We start from the raw sequence: 24,222 nt of genomic DNA on the forward strand, positions 1-24,222 counted from the left end.
GTTGTTGATAAAGCAACGTTAGTCAGCTTTTCTCTCGGCAGCTATTGTTGCCTCGGTTTTGCTATCACAGAGCCCAGCCCATCTAAAGGTCACTGTTTTGTTTGTGTACTGTGTTGCTCCTGGAATGAAAACCGCTCCTTTAGACTAATGACGGTCTTGACTGACTTCAGTATAATTTCGAGAGTCTCTGTCTCTTTACAGGCCTGAGGGGAGAAGACACCACCGGGCTGTTTCTTGATTAAATCTCTTACGGAATTAGGTTGTAAAACTTTTATCTACACCTTAAGTGTTGCTTAGTAACGGTGTGTTACGACTTCATGGACATTGTGAAATGTGTTTTTCACCTTGTACAACCAAGTATTTCCAATTCTGATGAGCCATAAATATTGACTTGTCCCATCTGACACATTATTGTAGGGATCGGAATCAGAGTGTGATCAAAATGACTGGATCAGATATTGGACGGATAGAAATTAAAATCTGATACCGTCCGAAAACCACACTCACGCTTCACTTTGCACAGACTGTAAACATGTAAATAAAAATCAGCAAAAGCACTTAAGCTGAGTCATGTTTGGGCTATTTGTTACGCAGTTGGAGAATCATGTCTTTTCAATGACTCAGCGGAAATAATTATGTTAACAGCTTCATAGTTCATAAATGGTCTAAAATGACTCTATAGGACTAATATCAAGTTTGTGATATCAGGATCGGACACAAAAACGTGGTATCGTCCCATCCCTAGTTTATTGTTTGCTTCATTGGATACACAAATAAGGTTTTACATAATGCATATTACTGTATTTTGCTGTGGTTTGGAAATACCACTAGTTACTCAAGGGAAAATGATCAATATAGTACATGATCATGCATTCTTAATGTGTCTTCAACTGTTAACCTCTAATTTAAGAGAATAATTATTACTATACAGTATGTAGTGTGTTGTGTATTTCCCTTGAGCCTAATTGCAGGAGTTGGTAGATTGAAGCCAATAGGTGGTAATATACAGTATATCCTCCATGCGTCTTCTGTATTAATCTAAGATTGAACAGCTGAATCTCCTGGTGTTTATGGAGGCAGCAGGTGGTGCACGACTGCGACAGACAACGAGCGGATCATAAATATGTTGAAACTGTGACTTTATTGCAGAAATAATGCTGTAAGAAAAACAACACTGGGATATTGTCATCTGCATATGAGGGACGGTGTCGCAGTTATGGAGCCACATAATTATTAATTTTGAGACAAGTCCAGTATTCACTGTCATTTTAGTTTTTTCTCAGGAGTCATTGTGAACAAACCCCTGAGGAAAACTGTCCTCCATCTGGTCATTACCTTTGTCTCCTGTTTGGTGCAGAGTGGGACGTGTTTGCTGAGACTCTGATGGGAGTGAACCACAGCACAATAGAGATGAGAGCCATAAAAACCAAAGAGGCTGTCCACAGGAAAACAAGTTTGAGGTGAATCTGTTAAAAAAATGGATCTTATCGTTGTTTCATCCACACGGAAACTGTGTCAAGGGAGCCCTGAAATGCTATTCTTTTGTAAATGGGTCCCAAAAGCTACCTTTGCGTTTTCGTGTACACAACAGTACGCTATTTTGGGAAAACAATTTCTTTATTGTCATTTACGTGCATAAAAAAGTATTTTACACTCAGCCTCTACAGTACCACAGAAAGACACAAAAGAGAATAGACTAAAAAAGACATGATAAAAGAATAAAAAAACATAACATTAAGTAGAACAAACCACATAGGAGTAAGCTAATGGTAAAAAAAAACTTATCTACATAGATAACATTAAAATGGAACAGAACACATAACAGCAGCTTGATCACAGCATACTCAAGTTCATAGTGCACATGTTAAAGTACAGTGTGGATAAGTCATAAACTCACCTCTCCTTAGTCACCCTGGCATTCTGTCTCTGTTGCTGTGATTGTATACATTGCATGAATTTGAATGAAGCTTTATTTAAAAAAAAAAAAGTTTCTACACAGCGCACATGCTTTATGTCCATGCTCATGATCTTCTTCAGCATCTGCTCCAACGCGACTGCCTGTTGTTTCTTTGTCCCGCAAATATTTCTCTTGACCTTCTCTTCACCTGCATTGGTCCACACTAAAGTGTAAATGTAAATGTTGCTGTGACACATTTTCCTGTGGGATAACATAGTCAGAGGAGATTTTTTTTGCCATTACCAGTATATTTTTGTGACCCAGTTCAAGTGAGTCACAACAGCTCAGTCTGCATTTTGGACGATGGGGACAGATGTAAATTCACTGTTAAAATCTCTGATCGTGTTCACAAAATCTGGATTTGATTGCATTTAATGAGGCCTTTTTGGCTCCTCGCGTTGATTTAAGTCACACGTATGAGCTCCAAAAAAAAAAGAATTATGACTTTCTGAGACTTTTTCTCAGATTTCTGTGTTTACGACTTGGATGTTTGTGTGAACGCTTTTTACAAGTCAGCAACTCAATAATCACGTTAACCTCCACGTGACGGGAGCATGGCGCGATGCCCGAGCTGCTCAGGTGTGGTTGTATTTAAAAACACTCCGTCTACGAGCTCCTGGATTCATTGGAGAGGTGACACAACACGAGGAAAGTGAATTAATCTTCACAAACACTGATTCAAACTCAATTCACCTGAAAAATATTCAAAACTGAAAACCTTATTAAAGTTGTGAAATGGAGCAAAAAAATAAAAGTTTTTTCCACTTTCCTCTCAAAGCAAAGCTAAATCATTATGTGCTTTCAGGCCTTGTTAATATAATTATCATGGGATGGAAAAGCTAATAATTGGCGGTGTTCTAATGGAAAGACGGACACAGAGCTGAGCTTGTTCTCCCCAGTGTTAGCAGTGTCTGACTGCCACACGGCGTCTTTGTTCTCGTTTGATTGAGGGGCCAAGCATCATAAATGCTGTGGTGACAAGCAGCTCTGCAGCTCTGCAGCTCGAGCAGCGAGCCACACTCCAGACATGAGCACTCTGGAAAATTTACACTCGCCACCACCCTCAGACCTGGTGTCGCTGCTGGAAACCTCCCATTTCATTTCGTTAATTTGGTCACAGATGTCTCCAGGCTCCTTAAGGTCACCCCAGGGAGAGCGAGCGTGGTGTGTTCCCCCGGCCAAGCAAAAGCTCGAGGACATCTGTGAAGAGACACGTCACGCGGGGGAAAGTGGGCGAAGCAATGTTTTTCAATCCTGGTCCTCAGGAACCAACTGCACCTCCATGTTTTAGATGTTTCCCCTGCTCCAACACACCTGACACGCGGATGCCAGGATTGAGAAACACTGGTTTAGGAAGCAGAGTAAAAGAGGATGGATGAGGTTTTCAGAGTGTCAGCTGAGAAGTGGGAGTGACGTGACCTCCACCTGACCTTGGTCCAGTTAAGAAGTAAGAAAAAACATGTACACACACTTAAGTAGGGGTCACCATTGTTAGAAATACCACTCTACATCAAGGCTGTCAAACTCATTGGGTTCAGGGGCCACATACAGCATGATTTGAGCTGAAGTGGACGTGTAAAATAATAGCATAATAACCCTTTGAACAACAACATTTTTTTCCTTGTTTTACATTTAATTATCTTTTCACAAAACATATTATGAACAACCTGAAATTTGTTGAGAAAAATAAGTGCAATTTCAACAATATTATGCCTAAATTAACCATTTACAGGTATCCGGAACAAATCCACCCCGGGGGCCGGATTGGACCCACTGGCGGGCGTTTTCTGGCTTGCGGGCTGTACATTTGACACCCCTGCCCTACATGGTATTTTGCACATACAAATAGCATGGATGAAATGTGTAAATAAATCCAACAAAAGTGCAATTAACAGTAAAAGTGGACGTCTTAAAATGCTCAGACTTTCCTGAGTGGGCGTTCCGGTTGAAACTTTCAACTAGGAACTTGGAAATTCTGACTTCCGCCTGCAACTGGAGCACGCCATACGCTCAGCCTCCTTCAGCGGTACAAAGGTGATTAGAGCAGGAGAGCGTATGGAGACTCGCTGAGTCTTGACTGCTGTGATGATTAAACGGTTGGAAAGACTCGCTGGGGCGAGAGAAGCGAGTGTGCGTGTGAGTGGATGAAGGAATCAGGAACACTTTCCAGCCTCTGTGGCCACGTTTTCAGAGGGTAAATCACGTCTCATCCTTACACGGGATCGCATGATGTCACTGGGAAATGCTTTATGGATTAAATGGCTGCAGTGCACTTAGCAGCCTTTATCTGGTTTGGATATAGATATTTATTTGTGATAATAGCAACACGCCATGGAGCTTTTTAAAGACAAACAACATGGTTTTAAAACCTTTAGAATCTATTATTATATATTGACAAAGGGTTAATGAAGAAAAAGAGACATATTTACTGGATGTAGAGCAAATCATATGATGTAAGTGCAAAACAAACCCCCCTCTGGAGTGAGTGGTTGACACACTTCAGTTCCCAGTCAGTTAGAAAATGCTTTTTAACGGCAAGTATGAAACGTTTTTTTTAACACATTGTAGACTTGAGTTTTTTTTATTCTTTGTGAGCTTTTTGTGGTCTTTTTCCTTCTGTCCCCATCAGCAGCCACGTTATCAGTAAGAGCAAATGTCCCAGGTTGATCCACAGAAATAATAATGCATAAAAAAAAAAATTTTGATTGTTAAGACTTTTGTTGCATTTAAACCCCTAAAAAAAACAACTTTGAAAATCCACCAAGCCTCCAAAACGACTTCAAATGTTCAATATGCATGCACACAACGCCAAGTCAACTATAAAAGGGTTCTTTATGCAAGAGTTTCCTCTCTACATGAAGTTTTTCCATGGCTGTGGTGCAGCTCCTGAGTTCCCACCGCGAGTATCTTAATTGGAACAAGCATGTGGTCCAAGTTATCCTTCCTGTGCAGAATGAGCACAAACTAATACAAAAAAGGAGGAAAATGTAAGGACACGCGTAAGACCTTAAAATATTTTTTGATTTGATCGTTTATACTTTCCAAAATCTTATATTTTACTTGCGTTTCAGAGGTGCCACCTGTGAGTGGATGGGTTTACATACATCCTCTGTATCTGTTGTTCTTTTTGGAATTTAATGTATAGGAAGAATGTGTTCTTCAGTGGGTCTAACATAGAATTTTTATCTACATTATTTTGTTTGTTGACATCACATTTCTTATAATGTTTGACTAAAACCACACAGTATGTTCTTGCACAGCCCTCCCCATATATTTCTATTTATTTATTTATTTATTCAAGGAAAGGGACAATGCATATTTTAATAAACATTAAAATGGAAACGTGCCAAAAATTGGAAGCAAATGATTGATTGTGGATGTAAAGCTCGTGTCAACAAACCACCCCTGCAGAGGGCGCTCTCACAGCTCACCTGACTGCACAACTGAGGTGAAGTGGGACAACAAAGGGATAGATAGATAGATAGATAGATAGATAGATAGATAGATAGATAGATAGATAGATAAAACAGTGTCACACACACACAGGAGAGTAAACTGTGTGTGTGTGTGTGTGTCTCCGGCAGCTGCAGAAACGCTCCAGCTCTTCTGTTCACATCAAACAGAGGAAGAGCCATTGGCTCCGAGGAGCTGATGACGGAGGGAGCGCACTGTCTTCTCCAGGAGCGCGCACTCACTCACTCACTCGCTCACACACACACCGGCTGCACCTCCGGTCAGTGTGGGATGATGTACTAAGTGCTCAACTTCTTCTTCCCCCCGCCTGTAATTATACATTTGTGGTCATTTTTGGAGCTGTTGGCTGCAGGAGCGCGCAGATTGACACTCGCCGGAACACACGGGCAGCTCCGTGCAGCGCAGGCAGGTTTTCCGAGAGTCGCGATCCAAGTGTTGGTGCACGAAGAGAGAGACGCGGACGCGGCTTCTCTCGCTGGGGAACCGGAGCACGGAGGAGAACGTCTGCACACCGAACTTGGGATATGGCGCGTGTGAGGACGCTCGAGCTTCTCGTTGGAGTTGTTGTAGTTTTGCAGTGTGTGAGGAACATCCGAGCCGAGGTCTCAGACACTAACGGTAAGAAGAAGCTGCACCTCGAACCTTCAACCTGAGCTGAGCTTTGTGTGTGTGTGTGTGTGTGTGTGTGTGTGCGCGTGCTTTAATGATGATTTTCCATAGGAGCCATTAGACAATAGGCTGTCATGACCCATGTTTTTTCTGTCAGGAATCAAACACTTTGTTTTCCCTTTAACATATTCTCATTACAATTAAGGGTAAGGAGTTGCTCGTTCATCTCCCTCAGGCTGAGACACAATGTGCAGAAAACTACTTCCCGAACTGTCTTTTTTTATGTGTCTGTGTCTTCTGGCTAAAAGTTCAGCAGATCTGGGGATAGAGACCACAGAGGAACCAGTGCAGGTGCAGGGACAGTCCATCATGCTCATGTAGTCCCTCAGGATGTCCCAAGTGGCAACTGGTTGTGATTCAAAAGAATTTGAACTCCCATTTTGAAACTTTGAGATTTATGATTTGTGGGTTTTGTGACCAGAAATCCACAGATGTCACATGCAACCAGACAGACTTACGTCCACGCTGACGGACGTCATCCTCTCTTTTTCTCTAAATGAGCAATGGAGACCATTAACCCTTCGGGAAGTTTTGGTTTTCCTCCTTCATCTTAATATTTAAAAAATAACCCTGTCCACACATGCCAAGTTCTCAAAAACATCTTTGTCCACGTGAAAACGCAAAAAACACGATTAAGTGCTGTCAAAATCCTGCCAGTCAACAGGTGGCGACATAGCTGTAACTGCAAAGTCTTGTTAGCCAATCAGAAGACAGACAAACACAAAGTATCACTGCTTGTTCCAGTAGGAGAAAAAAGGAGAATTGTTTGTTTGGCGGTTGAGTTGATTTCTTCGTGATGAATCAGCAAAGGCCAAGTTGTGGCTGATCAGAACTAAACAGGAAGTGGAATCATCGTTTACAAAGGTCTTTGCTGGTCCAGACTAAAACACAGCCCTGAGGTTTTCAAATGTATCTGCAGCAGAATTTAAGCGTTTGTAGGAAGCAGACTTCCATTCAAGCGGACTTGAACCCAGCAGAGTCGCCCTCCAGTGGCTATTCATTATATTGTTACCTGCGGCTTGGCCGCCTGTCAAACCAGAAGTCTACATCCACTTTTTATATATGATCTCCTTAATAATGAGATGTGGTCCACACTGAAGGACAAACAGTACAGTGTGAACAATATCCCTAATGTAAAGCCACAGTGTGTTCACCTCAGGTCACACTTTGATCTCACATCTAGTCACATGGACACACACACACACACTCATGCAGGCATTTATTGCTGGCAGCTAATATTCATCTCATATCAGATAGTGTTTGGAGAAGTGTTTTGTCCACTGTCAGCAACTGTAAATTAATCCTGTGTGTTTTATGTGCACGCGTGTGTGTGTGTGTGTGTGTGTGTGTGTGTGTGTGTGTGTGTGTGTGTGTGTGTGTGTGTGTGTGAGACCACAGGAATGTATAAGGCTCAGTCTGAGAGAGAGAGAGAGAGAGATGCTCTCGGCCGAGTGTGACCGCTTGCACACAGACACACATGCAAACGCACGCACTTAGCACAGTCTCACCCAGTGTTATTTATGAATTACATCGGTCTGCCGGGTCGTGCTGCGCTCTGGCTCATTTGACATCAGCGCAGAAAACAACAGCCTGTTGTCCTTTTGCACAATCTGGAGTGTGTGTTTTCGCACTCCAAATGTGCCGGAAAACAACAGCTCGTTTTCCAGGCTAGAGGGTGAGGAAAACTCAGAAATAGCAACACCTATGAGCAAAAAGAACATTTTCCCTCTGTACTGTAGCTGCTGCTTGTTTGCTCAGTCTCTTGCATGAGCTGCAGTTAAACTCCACTCCTTCTGTATCTAGGACAGTATTTTTAGTCATCTGGGTGGGGTGCTTCCCTTGTCATATGGAGTGACCTCCACTCTTGTGATGCTTTAAGGAGCACCCCCTGTTCTTTTATAGATGTATTAATAGAGTGCAGGTGGACACCTCCACTGTCTACATGTCTCCACTGGGAGATACAGTACCGCATAACTGTATAATGCTCTACTATAATAAGCACCCAGGATGTCTCACAGTGTCTCAGCAGTTACAGTAGAGCTGGTGGTAGCATTCATTTCCCCTCCTTGCATTTATGAGTTAGAGGATCTGTGGTGCACATCTGGGCAAAATTACACAACATCCTGTGAGTGCATAGCTTAGTGCATCCTTTAAGCTCTCCGTCTGTGGCGCTGATGTTCACCCACTGATACATTCAACAGTGGCACAAAACTGAGACTGGGGTTAATTTGCACTCTGGTGTTTCTCTTCTCTGAGGGCAATAGGAGATGTTCACTGGAGTCTGGAGAGTTTCTGAATCAAAGACAGGGGACGTTAGCTGGAACGCATGAGAGCAGCAGCGTGAGAGAGAAAGTCTTGCCTTGTCTAATGATGTGGTCTGGTTTAAAAGCCTGCGCTGCGGGCTGTTAATGTGCTAAGACTGAGGTCGTGTGTGGAATTCCGTTTGTTGTGGATGCTCCGAGTTGTGTTTGCAGACTCGGGGGAGTTGAGGGGGTTAACCAGCTCACGGGGCAGCAGCGATATGGACATCTCCAGCTCCAGGGTGCCACTCCTCATCCATCATACTGCCAGTGGCTGCCTCTGATACACTCTCAGAGGAACATAGGAGTCTGAGCGTCAGAGAAGCATGCAGATTAGAGCTCAAAGATGTTCGTATTTATGACTGGAGATGGCTTCCAATAGCTAGACGTGTTTGGGATGTGGTTTCAAATGATACCTGTATTTGCTCAAATGCCAAAAGCAAGCAGAACAAATTCAATCAGTTTAGTCCCACTTCCCCTTCTCTAATTCTCCTCTGACTGAGATTGAAGTCATATTTTCCATGTCCCCAATAAATTGTTTTCATGCACATTTTGATTTGTACTCGCTAACTATGCGAAAAAAGATGACAACAACAGTTTTTATTTTTTAGCTTGACTGGAGTGGAAAAGCTGACGTGTCAATAAAACCAAAATCTGTCAAAATACAATGGAAACATACAGTAAATCACGGGACACATAAATCCAGCGGCTTAAAGTCTCTTCTGCACTTAAGAAAATGTAGAGTTTTCTACTCTATGTTTTTGAAATTGCTGCTTACGTGGTAAATGCGTTCACACAAATGTATGAACAGCTAAGTTGACTATATTGGACAGATTTTGGTATCAGTAGACAATCGATGTTGTGTCATCGATAGTGAAGTCAAGTCATTCCTAGTGCTGTGCACACGTGTCTACCTTAGGTTGAAAGATTGCTGCCCCCGGCATTGGCAATGACTGCCTTCTCTTCAAAGAAACCTAAATAAAGAAAGAGTCTAAAAACATATAAACGCAGTAAATTGTGTCAGTATCGGCAGAGTTTTAGAGAGGGAAATAATCATCTGTTGATGATGAAACAGAGAGAGTCTCAAGTCAGAAAAAACACAATCCCAAAACGTATTTTAATGATGTGGCGATCAACTTTTTCCAGTGATCCTGCCTACTGCAGCTTTAACCTGAGCCCAGCCTTGTCTCTAACCCCCTCTGCTTAACTCTGCTTTGCTTAAACCGAAACTCCACCCGGTTTATTGGAAACACAGATTTCCCGATTTGTTGATGATGGAACAATTCCCAACATAAACCACCTTCCGAGAACTTGCTTCACCCAAGTGGGAGGAGCAGCTCAGTCTACTTTAGTGAAGAGATTGTAAGCCTTCTTGGAATCCCCCCCCCCCCCCCCCCCGCCCTGCCTTCTCTTTCTGACATTGCACATTTCTGAGCAGACAGAATGAGGTAGCCTCTTTATTGGCCATCTGAATGACCTGCTGAAAGAAGCTGCCATGAATAGATGACGGGGGGTGGGGTGGATTGAGGAGGAGGAGGAGGGTAGGAGACAAGGATGGGTGGCTGTAGCTGTGGCGGCGACTGGGATTATTGTGCAGTAAGTTTGGGCCGCACATTGCAGAGGCAGAGGGGCAGAGAGGCGGGGTCATAGCCCTGCACCAGCATGCAACAGCAGCACCAGGCTCCTGCATTAGTCACGCCTGGCCCTTGTCCCTGAGCTCCCACCCCCTTTTACTTTGAGAAGAAGCTCAGGCTGATGGCATGAGAAGGCTGGAGTTCAATAGGCTCAGAGACAAAGAGCAAAGGGGCCACTAGTTAATGAAACTCGGTGCAGCTTAAGCTCCTCTTTAGCTCTTGCTCATTGTCTTTCATGTGGTCCAAAAGCTCCTTCACTTCCAGTTGGTGCAGCATCTTTTGAGGTTGCAAAAATCACTTCCTGGATTTTCCTACTCTGTGCAATTTGTTTTTGCAGCAAAATGGTGTGTGTGTGCATGACTTTTCTCTGGGTACCTCCCACAGTCCAAAAACATGCAGATTTGTCAATTAGGCAAATTGAACACTAAATCGCCTGTAGGTGTGAGAGTGACTGGTTGTTTGTCTCTATGTGGCCCTGTGATGGACTGGCAACCTGTCCAGGGAATACCTCGCCCTTCACTTTACGTCAGCTGTTACTGACACCAGCATTCCCCCCCTGTGACCCTCATGTGGAGGACAAAGCGGTAGAAGATGGATGCATGGATGGATGGATGTTCCCGTTTAGAGGAAAACAGTCCATGAAGCATGTCACATATGAGTGAACACCAGTGTGTTTTACAGCTAGACTAGAACCATCCAATATGTACTTGGTTGGAGGTGTCAGCTGTGAATTTATGGTTGCACTGACTTTCAAAGCATTGGTCAAATTACAAATCTTGAAGCTTCAAATACGGAGTTTGTTTAGTAACTGGAGGATTGTGTCAATGGCAAAACCACGGATCTTGTTCATCAGGCAAGTTTGAAAAGGCCTATTGCACATCAGCCTTGATGTGTAACAATACAGATGTGTACGTTGGCGGTGCAGTGAATCATGACAAGCCCTTTCCATTCATGACAAACATCCCTTTACAAAGCTTCCTGTTGACTGCAGCGTCAATGTCAGGCTGTTATCCGCTCCTCCTGCTCCCCTTCGCTGATGGATGCTACCAGAGGAGACGCTAGATCATCAGCTGGAGAGTGACATAAATAAAAGGCTTTTTATGTATGGGTGTGTGTGAGTGGGGGGGGGGGCCGAGTTGTCTGAGAGGATAACAAGCCGAGGGAGGAGGCAGAGCAAGTTTTCAATTCCCCTGCCACGCTGAATGACCCCACAGTGCAGGAGAAGATAATTACTGTAGCGTAACAACAGAGTTTTGACAGTGGAAAGTGTGCTGAGTGCCTAGCATAGATTAAAAGGGCTATCAATGATTTTGAAACTGTAATAGTCCAGGGATTCCATTATGATACAGTTAAGGATAAGGTCTCGCCTACTACATTTGCTTATTTCTTGTTGATCTAATCAGACTTTTGCTAATTTGATTTGTGATTTTGTTTATTTATTTATTTCAAATATAGACTAAAAATATGCTATTTTGGGGTAAAAGAAACTGACCTGCTCACAGTATCCCTACATATCACGATAGTATGTTACTTACTCCTGAGGAAGTACGACGACATGTCACCAAATCGACACCCCTATGTGTAATATCAGTTGATTCTTCTTGCCAGTATACAGTCCTAGTGGTTAGTGGCCCAAACTAAGAGTTACACTACAGATACCGTGCCCAGAGATGATAGCTGTAAACACTGGTGTAAACATTGTGTGTGGTTGCCGCTGCTTCTTCATGCCCTGCCAAAGATGCACTCACAGAAAAAAACACTTAAAGAAGTGGCTCTGTTTTTAAAGCACACTAAAGTGTTTGCACGCTTTGTTATCGTGGCGGAGAGACGATGGAGCTGGATGTTCCAGGCCTGAGCGTTGATACGGTGCCACCCGCACATGATCCAGTCGTTCCACCCTGCAGCAGGCTCCATATCTCGCTCAGCAGGAGCGGTCGGCTTGGCTTTGTCCCACAAAAACAAGTGTCAGTCATGGAGTTTACAGCGTGCTGCTACATGCCTTCATCTACATGTGCAACTGTGTGTGAAAGTTTTCTCTCTCTCTCATGGTCTGCGTCAGTGTCTGCCTCCAACTGTCTGTGACAATACAGTTGCTTTCCTGCTCGCACTCACCCTCTTATTTCTGAATTTTTGACGGCACCGAAATGGAGCGGATGAATGGAGGATCAATGTGTTCGTTAAAGGGCTTTGTTTGAAGGCGGATCTGAAACTGTCAGACCTGATCTCTGTGGGGGAGGTGAAGTCAATTTTGAGGAATTGAGAGGAAAACTCCCTTGGTGGATGTGACTCTGAATTCAAATTGTTGTATATGATAGTTGTGTCTGTGTTGTTGAATTCTGTGACTTGTATCGTGCTGCGTTCTTGACAAGGATTTTTTAATTTTAATTTTAATATATATATCTATATATACATATATCAGTATATATTCTCTCACTCCTACAGTCAATTTAGAGCCGCATATGGTATGGTCTCCTAAATTGCATGTTTTTGGACTGTGGGAGGAAGCCAGAGAACCAGAGAAAACCCATGCACACACGGGGAGAACATGCAAACTCCATGCAGAAAGACCCATGTTCCAACCGGGGTCTTCTTTCTGCAAAGAAATTTGCAAAAAAAAATTTGCATCTCAGCAGCTTTAACAAACATTACAGTAACGTGTGAATGACCAACCCTTGTCAAACATCCAGACCCCAATCCTACTGCCTAACAGCCGACCGGTCAATTCTGAAAGCTTGAACAATGTAATGCACACATCCTTATGTTAGCCAAGTGAAAAGCACCTTCATTTATGTAAGTGGGAGCAATTTAATTTTCGCTTCAGTTCAGATTGATGTATTTATTGGTGTTTTTATCATGTTAACAGCATGCTCACTACCAAAGCCATCAATTACACTTTTATTACATGCTTTACAGTTGTTGTTTTTTTTTTTTATTGCTGCCCTGTCTAAATTAAACATGCCTGGCGCAACATGATTATGCCGTCAGGCCGCTACACTGCACAGTGTTTTGAGCTGTGCCAACTGAACCCTTGCAGACTGTGATGTGTTTTCCTCGTTTTTGAGTCCAACAGTGCTGACTTTGTTACTCTGCCTGGAAAGTGTCTCCACATCTTTTATCCAGAAGTCTCTTTACCCCACAAACTCATCCTGACAAAGAACAAGTGTGCCCGCGGCAGCCGCTTTTCACGGGCTGACACACACTGAAGGGCCGGGGCATTTTGAGGGTGAAAATGAAAAAAGGGTTTCCGGCCACAAGTGTATTTCTGTGTGGGAAGGCAGAGAATTCATTGTGACTTTGATAACAGCATCAAAGTTGTCTTCACTAATGCATTTACAAAGGTAGATGCAGCTGCATCGGGTGGTGAAAACTGGTCCAAGTTCATGTCATGTGCATTATTCTTGGGTGGGTTGACTGTCTTAACCCTTTTACACCTAAGCCTCAAAATGTCTGGACTTTTTTGATTATTTTAACCATAAAAAGGCCAGAAGATGTCCTGTGAATAAGTGCTTTTGCCCATTTTTCAGATGAACTTTCAATATCTGGCAGTTATTTACAGTTTACTGCATGTTAAAATAGTGTATTAACAATTTAAAAGTTTCTTTTACTGCATGTTAAATTTGAAATTTGAACAGTATAAAACGTATTTAAAGTAACCTTTGTTTGAGTCTTTGTCTCAATGTGCAAAAACAGGCCAAAAATGGAAACTTATGTACAGGCGTTTTTCCAACTCTCCTCTCTGGTGACGAAAGACGCTGATTCTCCCGCTTCCTACAACAGGGCGAGTGCAATTACGGTAATAACCACACGACATGTCACAACTTCTCACCTTTCAGAAACAGTTGCGTAATTGCGGTAATGCAAAGTCGTCTGCGATGCACTCGGTGTTAAAGGGTTAAAGCTGTAGTGTGTGACTTTTAAAAAGAAACAAAAGACTGTTACTTTCCAACCATTGTCAGAAGAGTTCTCCACCTGACTCTTGTGTTTCTCAGTATGGTTATGTTTCAGTCTTGTGTCGCCTGGCAAAATTGTTGTGCTGCAACACAGGAAGTGATTTGTGTTGCAACACAGGAAGTGATTTGTGTTGCAACACAGGAAGTGATTTGTGTGCAATGCTCCAGTAAAGCGAGGCGGCTGCAGACAAACAGGTTGGCGTATGAGTCAAACGACAAAGAAGTGCCTACAAAATGTTTGTATGTGAGTTGCACCGCTTTAACGCCTCAAAGCATTTAATGCCACAGAAATCCACCCTGAATCGGATCCGTCAGCGCTTTAGCCTCAGGGCGTTTGGATTTTCTTCGTCACAGTATGTGTGTCAGAGACTGGTCAGCATTGTTCTTCTCCTTGTTCTGGCTAATCCTTTCTTGACTGAGTCATGAAGCTTCACAACAGTTCTTGTAAGGCCTCCCGTTTGGATGTGCTCGGCTTTACTGTTCATCGCTTGGCCCGAAAGGAATCAGAGCTGCCAGGAATGGGAGGATAAATGACTCTTCCCACAAACCGATAGAGGTTTCTGGAGGTCAGAGTCAGATTTTATGTTTGGAGCAGTTGTGGAGGAGCTTGTTCTGCTCGTCTCCCAGTTGTCCACCCCACTGACTATGAAGCTGTAAACAGGAGGCCAGTTGGCAACACATTTATACTCGTTGCACTCCTACTCATCCCTGTCCTGTTTTGACTTGATCAAACATGCTTGATTGAACAAAATGTGAGCTAAACAAAAAAAAAGAAGAAAACCAACAAGTGGTTTTGGTAAATGAGGTTCCATTGTGCCAGGTGTTCAGGTTTCTGCCACTTTGCCAATGTTTACTGGCTTAAAAGTTTCTCCCAGAGCTCTGCACAGAGCCCGGGAACAAAGGCTCGCTTTGAGCCTCTCTGGTGATGAATTGCAAAGAGTAGCTGCCGCCTTTGTGTGCCTGCACTGTATTTGAGTCACGGGAAAGTGAGGAGACTGGTAGCGGTTCCCATGCTCTGCCCAGGTAACAAGACTCTCCCAGGTCTTAATCCAGTGGAATATTGTGTATTGCCTGTGAGACTTAATTGTGTTTTCTTGTACAGGCTGGCAAGAAGTTAGGGCGAGGTCCTGGAGTGGGGTGTGTGTGTGTGGGGGGGGGAGACTCATGTTATGATCCAGGAGGCAACTGCATATCAATGTAATGGGCATAATAGATCAACTCTTGTGGTTTGGCTTTGTTTGCAGTACACTGAAAAGTCTAAAAGTTTGCTGTAATGAACTAGGTCTAAATAGGTTTTGTATTCATATTTTGTTCCTGTCACTGTAGGAGAAACCATTTCATCACTTTTGCCCACGGTGCATGGCTCTCGATAAAGTCCTGCTCTTACTTATTGTCTCGTCTCCAGACATTAGGCAGCATACCTGAATCACCTGAATGTCACTGTGTTCCCGGCTCCTTCCTTCCTCGTGAAGTACTCGCTCAACTCTCTCTCGTGCTTTGTGTAAGAAATATATTCCATTCTACTCTCACCACCTGTAAAATGTCAGATTATGTTCTTTTTTTTTTTGTCAAAAGGAAGTGATTAATACCCGCTGTTGTGAGGGGAATCCTCTGTGTTTGTGACAGGTGTTTATACAGTAAGCTCTGTTGTCTGGTGCTGTCGAGATGAGAGCTAACCACGCGGCAAAGTGTCCGCTGACTGCGATTTAAAGGCCTTTGTCTCCCCCCGCCCCAGAAATGTGCCCCTCGATGGCAGGTAAATTAGTGTGAGTGGCTTATTTGTGAATATGTTAATCATACCAGTGCACAGAGGCAATTAATGCGTCAGTCACTCGTCGCATAGAGTGGTGGAGTGGGAGTGAGTGAACAATGTGAAAACAAGCTGCTGCTGAGAGCATCGGATACGACTGCTTGTGTTATTATTGTTATTGTGATATAGAAGTGTGGAGGCCCTGTGATTCAAAACAAAACACATGTTTTCTCAAATTCTCAGAAAAACACCATTCAGAACGGACTCTTTTTTTTGGCTTCGAGAATTTTGTAGAATAGTTTTTTTTAAATCTTATTGCACTTTCTTGTTTTGTAGATATTTTTGTGTTGTTATTGAACCTCTGTTCTGTACTGAATATAGCAAATATGCTGCCTCTAAAGTTCAGGGTGTTCTGCACTCTCCTGTTTTTACTCGTATGGACTTGTACGTAATATGAGGGATGTTTAATGTTGTTGTGTTGATGTCATCCATAAGAATCTGAACTCCTGCTTTGAGGCTTTTCAAGTTTGCATATGAAGGTGAGCAGACGATCACACTAGTTTCCACTTTATTGTCTATTTCCCCTTAAATGGGAACATTATTTTTTTAAATTGACTTCATTTTCTTTTGAAGAAGACCTCAAACTATCGATTGAAACCATTTACTCCTCAGGAAAATGTTAACTGATGTGATAAATCAAGTGAGAATTACACTCATTTTCCCACAGACTTCTATTACAACTTTGATTGAAATAGCCCCCGGAGGCTATTCATTATATCCTTACTTCCTGGTTAACTTCAACTGGGAGACAAGTGTGTCCACCTTTTTTATACGCAGTCTACAGAGTTCTGCACTGTCTGTGCTGTGTGCATGGAGGTTCTTTGTCATTGCAATGCCGTCTCACAGACACTAAGAGAAGTGTCTCACGTAGAGCAGGTTCAGTTATGGATTAAATGTCTGGCCGTCTTCCCATTTACCTGAACGCGCCTGTTCTCATAGACACTGGAAGCGGCGAAGGTGCCAATGCACCACACGTCACCACATCTGGAACTCGCCGGCGTTCCACGTTTATCTTAGTCGTAAATTAAAGGCTGCTGGGTCGTCAGATGACATCGGTGATGCAATCCTGTTCACCCTGTGCTTTGTTTTCAGCCTGATGAAATGAAAGAGCCGCTTCATAGATCATATTGAATGGGGGGTCAAATATGAATGGAGAAAAGAATTCTTCCCCCCCCAAAAAAAAAGAAATACTGGATATGCTCCAAAAAATCCAATCTATCAACGAGGAGTAAAAACTGAAAATGTGACAGGATGAATATAAATGATTTAGTTGATGTCCTTTTCCTGCAGCGAGCCTGCCCCATGTGGCTGGACGACACGCTGCTTTTTAAGGCACCTATCAATTAACTATCATTTCCTGTCTGCTACAAATGCTGGTGTCTGTGACACGTCGTGAATTGCGTGCTAATTTGAAAGGTCATTCAATATCCTGATATTTGATTTGGTCGGAGCAGAGCTGCTGCGTTCACATTTGCTGCATATTTTTTGGGGCTTAGAGGCATTAGATGCACCGCGTGTGCACGAGAGTGGGAAATGATCGCTTTCTTAAGTGAACACAACAAAAGCAGTGGAACATCATCCAAGAAGAATGCATATATGGGAGATGGAAATGAGTTAAAAGTGGTGAAAAGCCAGTATTGTCTTGAAAGTACAGTGAATTTTACCCCCGCTCCGGGGTCTGTAGCAGATGTAGAGCCACATGCGGAGATTCTGTGGGATGTTTTATTTCCTCTGTGGTTTCAGAGGATGAGCTCACATCAAATCATCAGATTTGAAGATGAGGGGAAAATACTGCATTTTATTGTTTGCTCATCATCATCATCCCTGCAAGCAATTAGCAGACGAAGTGGAGGGTTTATTGAAAGGTCAGCGTCAGTACTGGCTCTGAACACTGACCGTGTTCATGAGTGCACGCGCGTGATTTTGCATGTGTGCTTATATTTGTGTGTGTGTTATTGAACAGCGACAGGTCATCAGGAGGTGCCATTGATCGTGTATTATGTGTTCATTTGGGATAAAGTTGAAGGTCAGGTGATGTCAAAAATGAAACTTTAAAACTTTTGCCATTGTTTGGGAATCTATTCAAACAGGTGAACTGTATGACCTCCATCCTTCTTTATTGTTGTGAAAAGTTCTGAAAGTTTAAAGTAGTGAATGACGAGTCTGACTGTACCTGGCTGCACTCAGGATCCCCCGCTGCTCATTTCCCATTTCCCCCTCCTAACGTGCCCACGTCACGTGTGATTCGCGACCGAGCTCTAATGATCGTTGCCCTGCTGCCGGCGCTGCTCCATGTTGGCCCAGACTGACCCAGAACAAATGAGGACTGAGGATGTGTTTTTAATTTAAACTGGAGGTCACGCTAATCTGCAGCTGTGAACAGAAGCCAGTCTGCTCAGGGTGGTGGAGGAGGAAAAAAGATCCTCTGTGCTTTATCGTGTGTTCTGCCCTATCGCTGCTTCTGCCGTACAGTTTCCTGTTTCTCATTTTCCCCCACACACTGTTCTGTGTTCTCATTTCTGTTCCTGCCTCAGTGTTCAATATATGTGAGCTCGGTAGAAAATAAACAGTCTCGAGCTGTTTCTTCCATTCTGAGTTAAGTTGCGTCACCGGTCTTTCACCTGCTCAAGCTGACGAACAGTGAAGAAATCAATACCACACTGAACACGTTTGCCTGGAGAAAAGGATAGGAATCAATACACTAAAATCACTAAAGCGTTCCCTTGACACCAACGTCGCAGCAAAACAGAATGGCATTGTTATAACTTGTGGAAGTGGAAAATAGTAGATAAAAGTTCTGCACAAGCTCATATTCAAATAAATTTACTGTGACCTAATGTGGGTGGATAGTCGCCCCGTAACAACCCACACTTTTCTAGAAGGACTTTGCACAACAACAATAATAATAATAATAAACTTTATTTGTATAGCACCTTTCATACAAACTTTGCACAACAATAATAATAATAATAATAAAAATAATACACTTTATTTGTATAGCACCTTTCATACAAAGGGTTGCAGCTCAAAATTAAAAATTAAAATTTAAAAAGCAAACACAACAATAAAACAACACAGGGTGGAATGAAAAGGAAAAGTCAAAAGTCAAAAAGTAAAAAAAAAAACTGTTTTAACTTTGAAATAAAACAAAAGATACAAATAAAACAGCAAAATACAACACAGGGTGGAATAAAGCAGGAAAAGGCTGTGAAGTCAAGAGGTTAAAAACCCTGTTGCAAATAAAACACAACACAGGGTGGAATGAAAAGGAGCTCGCTGAAGGCTAGAGTAAAAAGATAAGTCTTCTTTTAAAAATATCTAGTGAGCTGGCTTCCCTGATATCTAAGGGTAGTTTGTTCCGAAGTTTAGGGGCATAAGTAACAAAGGTGACATCCCCAATTTATAGTTTGTAGATTAAAGCTTTCCCTTTTTTTTTTTTTTTTAACTCAGAGCAACAGTTTGGCTCTCACACTGTAATCAATAATCACAATAATAAATACAGGAAAAGTACAGCAATGAATAACCTGCAGCACTTCGCTGACACTTTTCCCCCACAGTGATTTAGATAATGCAGAAATTTAGAGAAAAGCCAGAAATAAGGCGACCACCCTTATTTGCATTCAAAGCCAGTAAAATGCTGAATTGCGTTTTTGTTAAAAAACAATCAATAGCTCTTTAAAAAGGGTGATTTCCATGTAAAAAGAACCAATCTTTGGTCACAGTGAAAGTGAATTCAGCTCTTAAAGGTGTTGGTGGTTGAGTTAGATGATCCGGGCTTAGTGTTATTTGATATTTAGTCCCCATCCATCCATCAGTTGTCCAGTGATACGGGACAATAAGTAGACATTAACACTGCAGTGAGTGCAGTTTAACTGACACTGACTTCACTAAAGTGAGAGAGCTGTGTGTTGTTGCACAGGCTGGAACAAGGTTCAGAGTCTGACTCAGCCCGCATGAGGTTGAGCTGAAGACTTTGTGCAGACAGGTCAAGAACTGTCTCGAAACTCTTGCCACACTTTGGGAAGCTCCGTGTTGTCTGTGTTTACTTGGATTTAACATGCTTAGGAAACGGTTGTCCACATCCGGTATAGTGGGAATTGCTGTAACCAAGGATAAGGTCCGCTCAACTTATGTGCATGTTGTGAGAGGAACAACATTAGATTGTGATAGCAGGAGTCAAATATACAGTATTAACACTGTGGCCAAATATAGTATTTCCTGAACAAATGTCCTCATTACTAGGCAAATATAGACACAGGTTTCAAACCAATGTTTGAATGGGCACATGAACTTCCAACACTATATTTCAGACTTACAAGCCGCAACAGAGACTTTTTAGTCAAAGCTGGTGACGTAGTCCCACTGGAGACAAATAGATTTGAGAGAAAAACATATTTTTGAAGAGTCTTTCATCCGGATCTTGCTTCACATGAATGCAAATGAGTCATTTGACCCAGGAGTGGATGCCTGTTTCACACATTCACTGGTAAGGAAATGATGATTGAGAAAGCTTTGTTTAACGTTAATGGGACAGCTTAAAAGCTTCACAATGTTTGGAGTGTTGGATCAAAATTCTGACAAACAGAGAAGAAACATTTCTGCTGGGGTCAGGGAGGGAAGAAAGAAATGCAGTAAACCAGCAGGGCCTTCACAGAGGTGTTGCCTGCTTTTATGCGGCAGCAGTGACCGGAGGCGTCTGTGTTCAGGTTGTCACTCCCATCCTCAATAACGTGAAATCACATGACTTAAAGCCTGTCCCACACAAGAGGATAATTGGCCAGATTTCGGTCCCGATCTGGTCCTTCCGTCAATCCCGGGTGCCTTCTGATTATCCTGTAGTGTCAGGGGGTTAACAGACACGATTGGGCACATCAGAGTCTTCCTGATCATTAAATCATAACATGTTTGATATTGACGCGTTTGGGTGTGATCACCAATTGAGTTGAGCAGGAAACAGATGTTACATACTTTTGTTTAGAGCTGTAACTTGTACAAGCCAAGTTGATTCCGTCTTCTGTGCACACACACACACAACAGCAATTAAATGACGCCACCGGCAGTCTGCTTATATTCTGAAGTCGTGTTAAATCGCGGGAGTTTCTGTGAGATACCAAATCTCCTCCATGAAATCACTCGATTAAACGCCAAGTGTGTGGTCCTGCGTCTCGACGGGATCGTCTCGTCTGTGCGTTCTCAGGATTAAAACGTTGAGAATCGGTTGCAAAGTTCCTCGAGCCTGTGGTCTCCCACGATTTGAAAATCCTCGTGCGGAGGGGGGAGGCAGGCTTAACTGAATCTGGTTGTCAAACTTGCTTAAGGATTCGTAGACATTTGTCTAATAGGACAAAATAATGAAGTTAAGACGGAAGTTTCCACTTCACATGTCAAAAACACTTGTTTTGCCCATTACTCAGCATCATAACTCAAAAACAACAGGGGAGATTGGGACCATATTTCTTATAACCTGACTGGTCGGTGGAGGCACAAGACCGCACGGCGGTAATTCTGTTTTCCTCGCGGCATTTACAAGGGCAGACGTTCAAAACATAACAGGAAGAAATCTTCGCTTTCAGCAGAATGTCAGTGACTCAGAAATGCTGAGGGGTGTTGTTTTTAAACTGGTAAAGATCGATGGAGAGTCTTCCCCTGTCGGTCTGTCTGTCTCTCCCTCTGCATATGTTTGGAAAACCTGCTGAACAAGGAAATGTCTCTGTATTATTACAAGAAATTAGTAGACTCATCAAAAATCAACTGTCACCCCCTGAATCAGGTCCACTCCAAACTCTTAATGGGTTCTACTTTCGTCTAATGACCCGGCTTTTCATGCAAATCAGAGGTTTCTGAGTCATCCTTAAAACAGTCAAGCAGACATCATTAATTCCATTTCTTATTATAAGTGTCTTGTATCCAACGAAATGAAATAGCCACCAGTTCAAATGTTGGCCGGTGCCGCCTTTATCCATCAATACAGCAGTTAAACACGAGTTAGTAGGTGACAGTTACAGCACAGGTTTGTTTGTCAGCTGTCTCTGACTCACACTCTTGGAAGCTAAAGAAGCAAAAAACATGTTTTGCCATTTGAGAAAAAAAAACAACCTTGTGGTTTCAGATGTGAAACTGCAGTAACTGCTCTGTTTGTTTGTCCACTTGCTGTTAGAGGACACGATGTTATCGCCTTTTTCGCTTCTGAGCAGTCGGAGGTGGAATGTAGGAGTTTTGGTTCGCTCTCCTCTGACTCCTGAAATCCAAACATCTGCCTCCAATCACCTTATTAAACATCTGGCACTTTGATACTTTACTATAAACCACAATGATGAGCTGAGGAACAGGGTTTGGACTCTTAAAACGGGACCTGAAATGTGAGTCATCCCTGCAGTGTTTTGCTCGTGGAAATGGAGGAAAAGTTTGTTTTGCATTCTTCGGTGTTGTGTCTCCACGCTGGAGCCCCTCAGGTCGCGTCGCTGTCTAACATACAGTATTTGCTGGCAGGTAAATCACTGACATAGGGGATTTCGGTGCGTTAGCCCCCCGGGGGTTTTTTTTTTGGGTCTTGTGGCAGATTTGCAGTGACAGGCTCCTGTCTAGACATGACAGGCAACACATCCAAGTTGTTATGAGGCTACTATCACACGGACAGGAAGGTAATGAAAGTGCCCGTCACCATGACACCGCAGCTGTCCTGCTCACTGCCAGTGCTGAAGGGGATCACGGCGTGATTGACGATGATAATTTGACCCCCCCCCCCCCCCCCCCCCGTCTGTCAGGATGTCTGTCTCTATGGACTGGCATCACGACACGGAACCTGATCGTACTGGCGGCAATTGTACAAATTGTAGCAGTAATGAATCCGTCAAATAGTGTGTGTTTATGACACTGGGTGCATTTCTTTGAGGATTCGGTCGCTCTTAAAATCATAATAAGACTTTCTGGAAAATTCATCAGATGCTGCGGCACATTTTGCACTTTCTGGTTGACAAAACATCATTTTCCGTAAGCTGTTTCAGTTCCCATTTCTGCTCGGTAAAAAGTCCAGGGATTTAAAGGAATGGATGGAAACGACAGATGAGAAACGCACATGGGACCGCACATCTGTGCTGGGGGGGGGGGGACAAGTTTGGCCTTGGAAAGAGAGGACAATGAAAGGAGGAGGACGTGGAGAGAGTTTGGAGTGGGAATATTGACTGCAAGCTGTGGAGAGAAGGAGATCAACATCTGATGTCAAGGACCGTGGGGGTCAAACAGCTGGACATCATCTGCCTTCAGCCACCAAGTAGATTCCCAGCCTGGGTTTCAGCAGCAGACGGGGGTGGAATCTGTGAGCAATGAAAGTACAGACGCAGCACAGCGACTTTTATGATATCACCACTTCATGGCGGTGATCTTTAAAAGGTCATCTGGTGGGAACATATGGACTCTAAATATATAGCATTACAGAAACAGCGCAAGTTTCTCTCTGAAAGGTCCAAAGTCCAAACTCCAGCAGCGAGAAGATTCCTATCATGAGCTTAGCGCTGCTTTTCATGCGTCAGCAATGTTCCCTCACCTCCTTGACTTTGACGCTGTTTTCCCTCTTTCATGCCGCTCACTTATTTTCTCCGACACTAACGGCAAACACAACACGTTCACGTGTATTTTAAGAAAATGGATCAGTTTACATTACGCAGCTTTGGAAAGAGCAGACTTTGTTTCTGCTATTCTCTCGTTTCTTTCCAGCAGATGTGATGGGTTTTTTTTGTTATTCACATCTCAGACCACTCTCTGAGCTCTGGAAAGGTTCAGCTGTGTAGTCAAATAGGTTGTCGAAAGGGTGGCATGGAGACTGAATAGAAGAAGTCTGGGTGGAGCCGAGCTGGAGTGTCTTTGAAGAAAATTTCCTACCAGCAAATAAAACTGCCGGTCTGTCCAGAGAAGTGGGGAAATTAAACCATTTTTCATTCGGGTCAGACGTTTCTGTGATTATGACTGAATGTCGGGTTGGTGGTGGTCAGGACTGGTTCCTCATATCAAGAGAGTTGTAGGTTTGATTGTTCTAGTTTTACTAGTATTTGCCTGTAGATGTTTTGTAGATTAGAGTTAGTTTAATTTGAGACTCTGAATAGCACATACAGTATGTCAGAATGTGAGTGTTAATGGCTGTTTCTCAGTGTTTGCCCTGTGACAGGGTGAACCCGGCCTCTCACCCAAAGCTGGAATTACTGTAATTCCAGCTCTCTGGTGACCCCTCAAAAGCTAAACACCAGAAATTGGCCCGTGCCCTTCACAACAGTGTTGTCTGATGTGCAACCACTGCCAACATTGTCTTACAGTGTGTTTGCTGCAAGGATGGATAGAATAAAAAGTCAATGGATTTGCCTCAACATACGTTTTTGTGTGAAATATCTAAACAGCAATGTGATGTTTTTGTGCAGCAGTGGTCTCAAACTTGGTC

At 43.0% G+C, this 24,222-nt stretch overlaps 1 protein-coding gene across 1 annotated transcript in view; it reads left to right on the forward strand.

The window, feature by feature from the left end:
* Positions 1-5,590: 5,590 nt before the first annotated feature.
* The window catches only part of plxdc2b (plexin domain containing 2b), an 83,383-nt gene continuing 64,751 nt past the window's right edge, over positions 5,591-24,222 (forward strand). The window contains exon 1 of the mRNA XM_058638256.1: positions 5,591-6,049. Coding sequence (XP_058494239.1) covers positions 5,956-6,049 — 94 coding nt within the window. The 5' untranslated portion in view covers positions 5,591-5,955. The remainder of the gene's footprint in view (positions 6,050-24,222) is intronic.

The sequence above is a fragment of the Solea solea genome, chromosome 1, assembly GCF_958295425.1.
Source record: "Solea solea chromosome 1, fSolSol10.1, whole genome shotgun sequence".
Lineage (NCBI taxonomy): Eukaryota > Metazoa > Chordata > Actinopteri > Pleuronectiformes > Soleidae > Solea > Solea solea.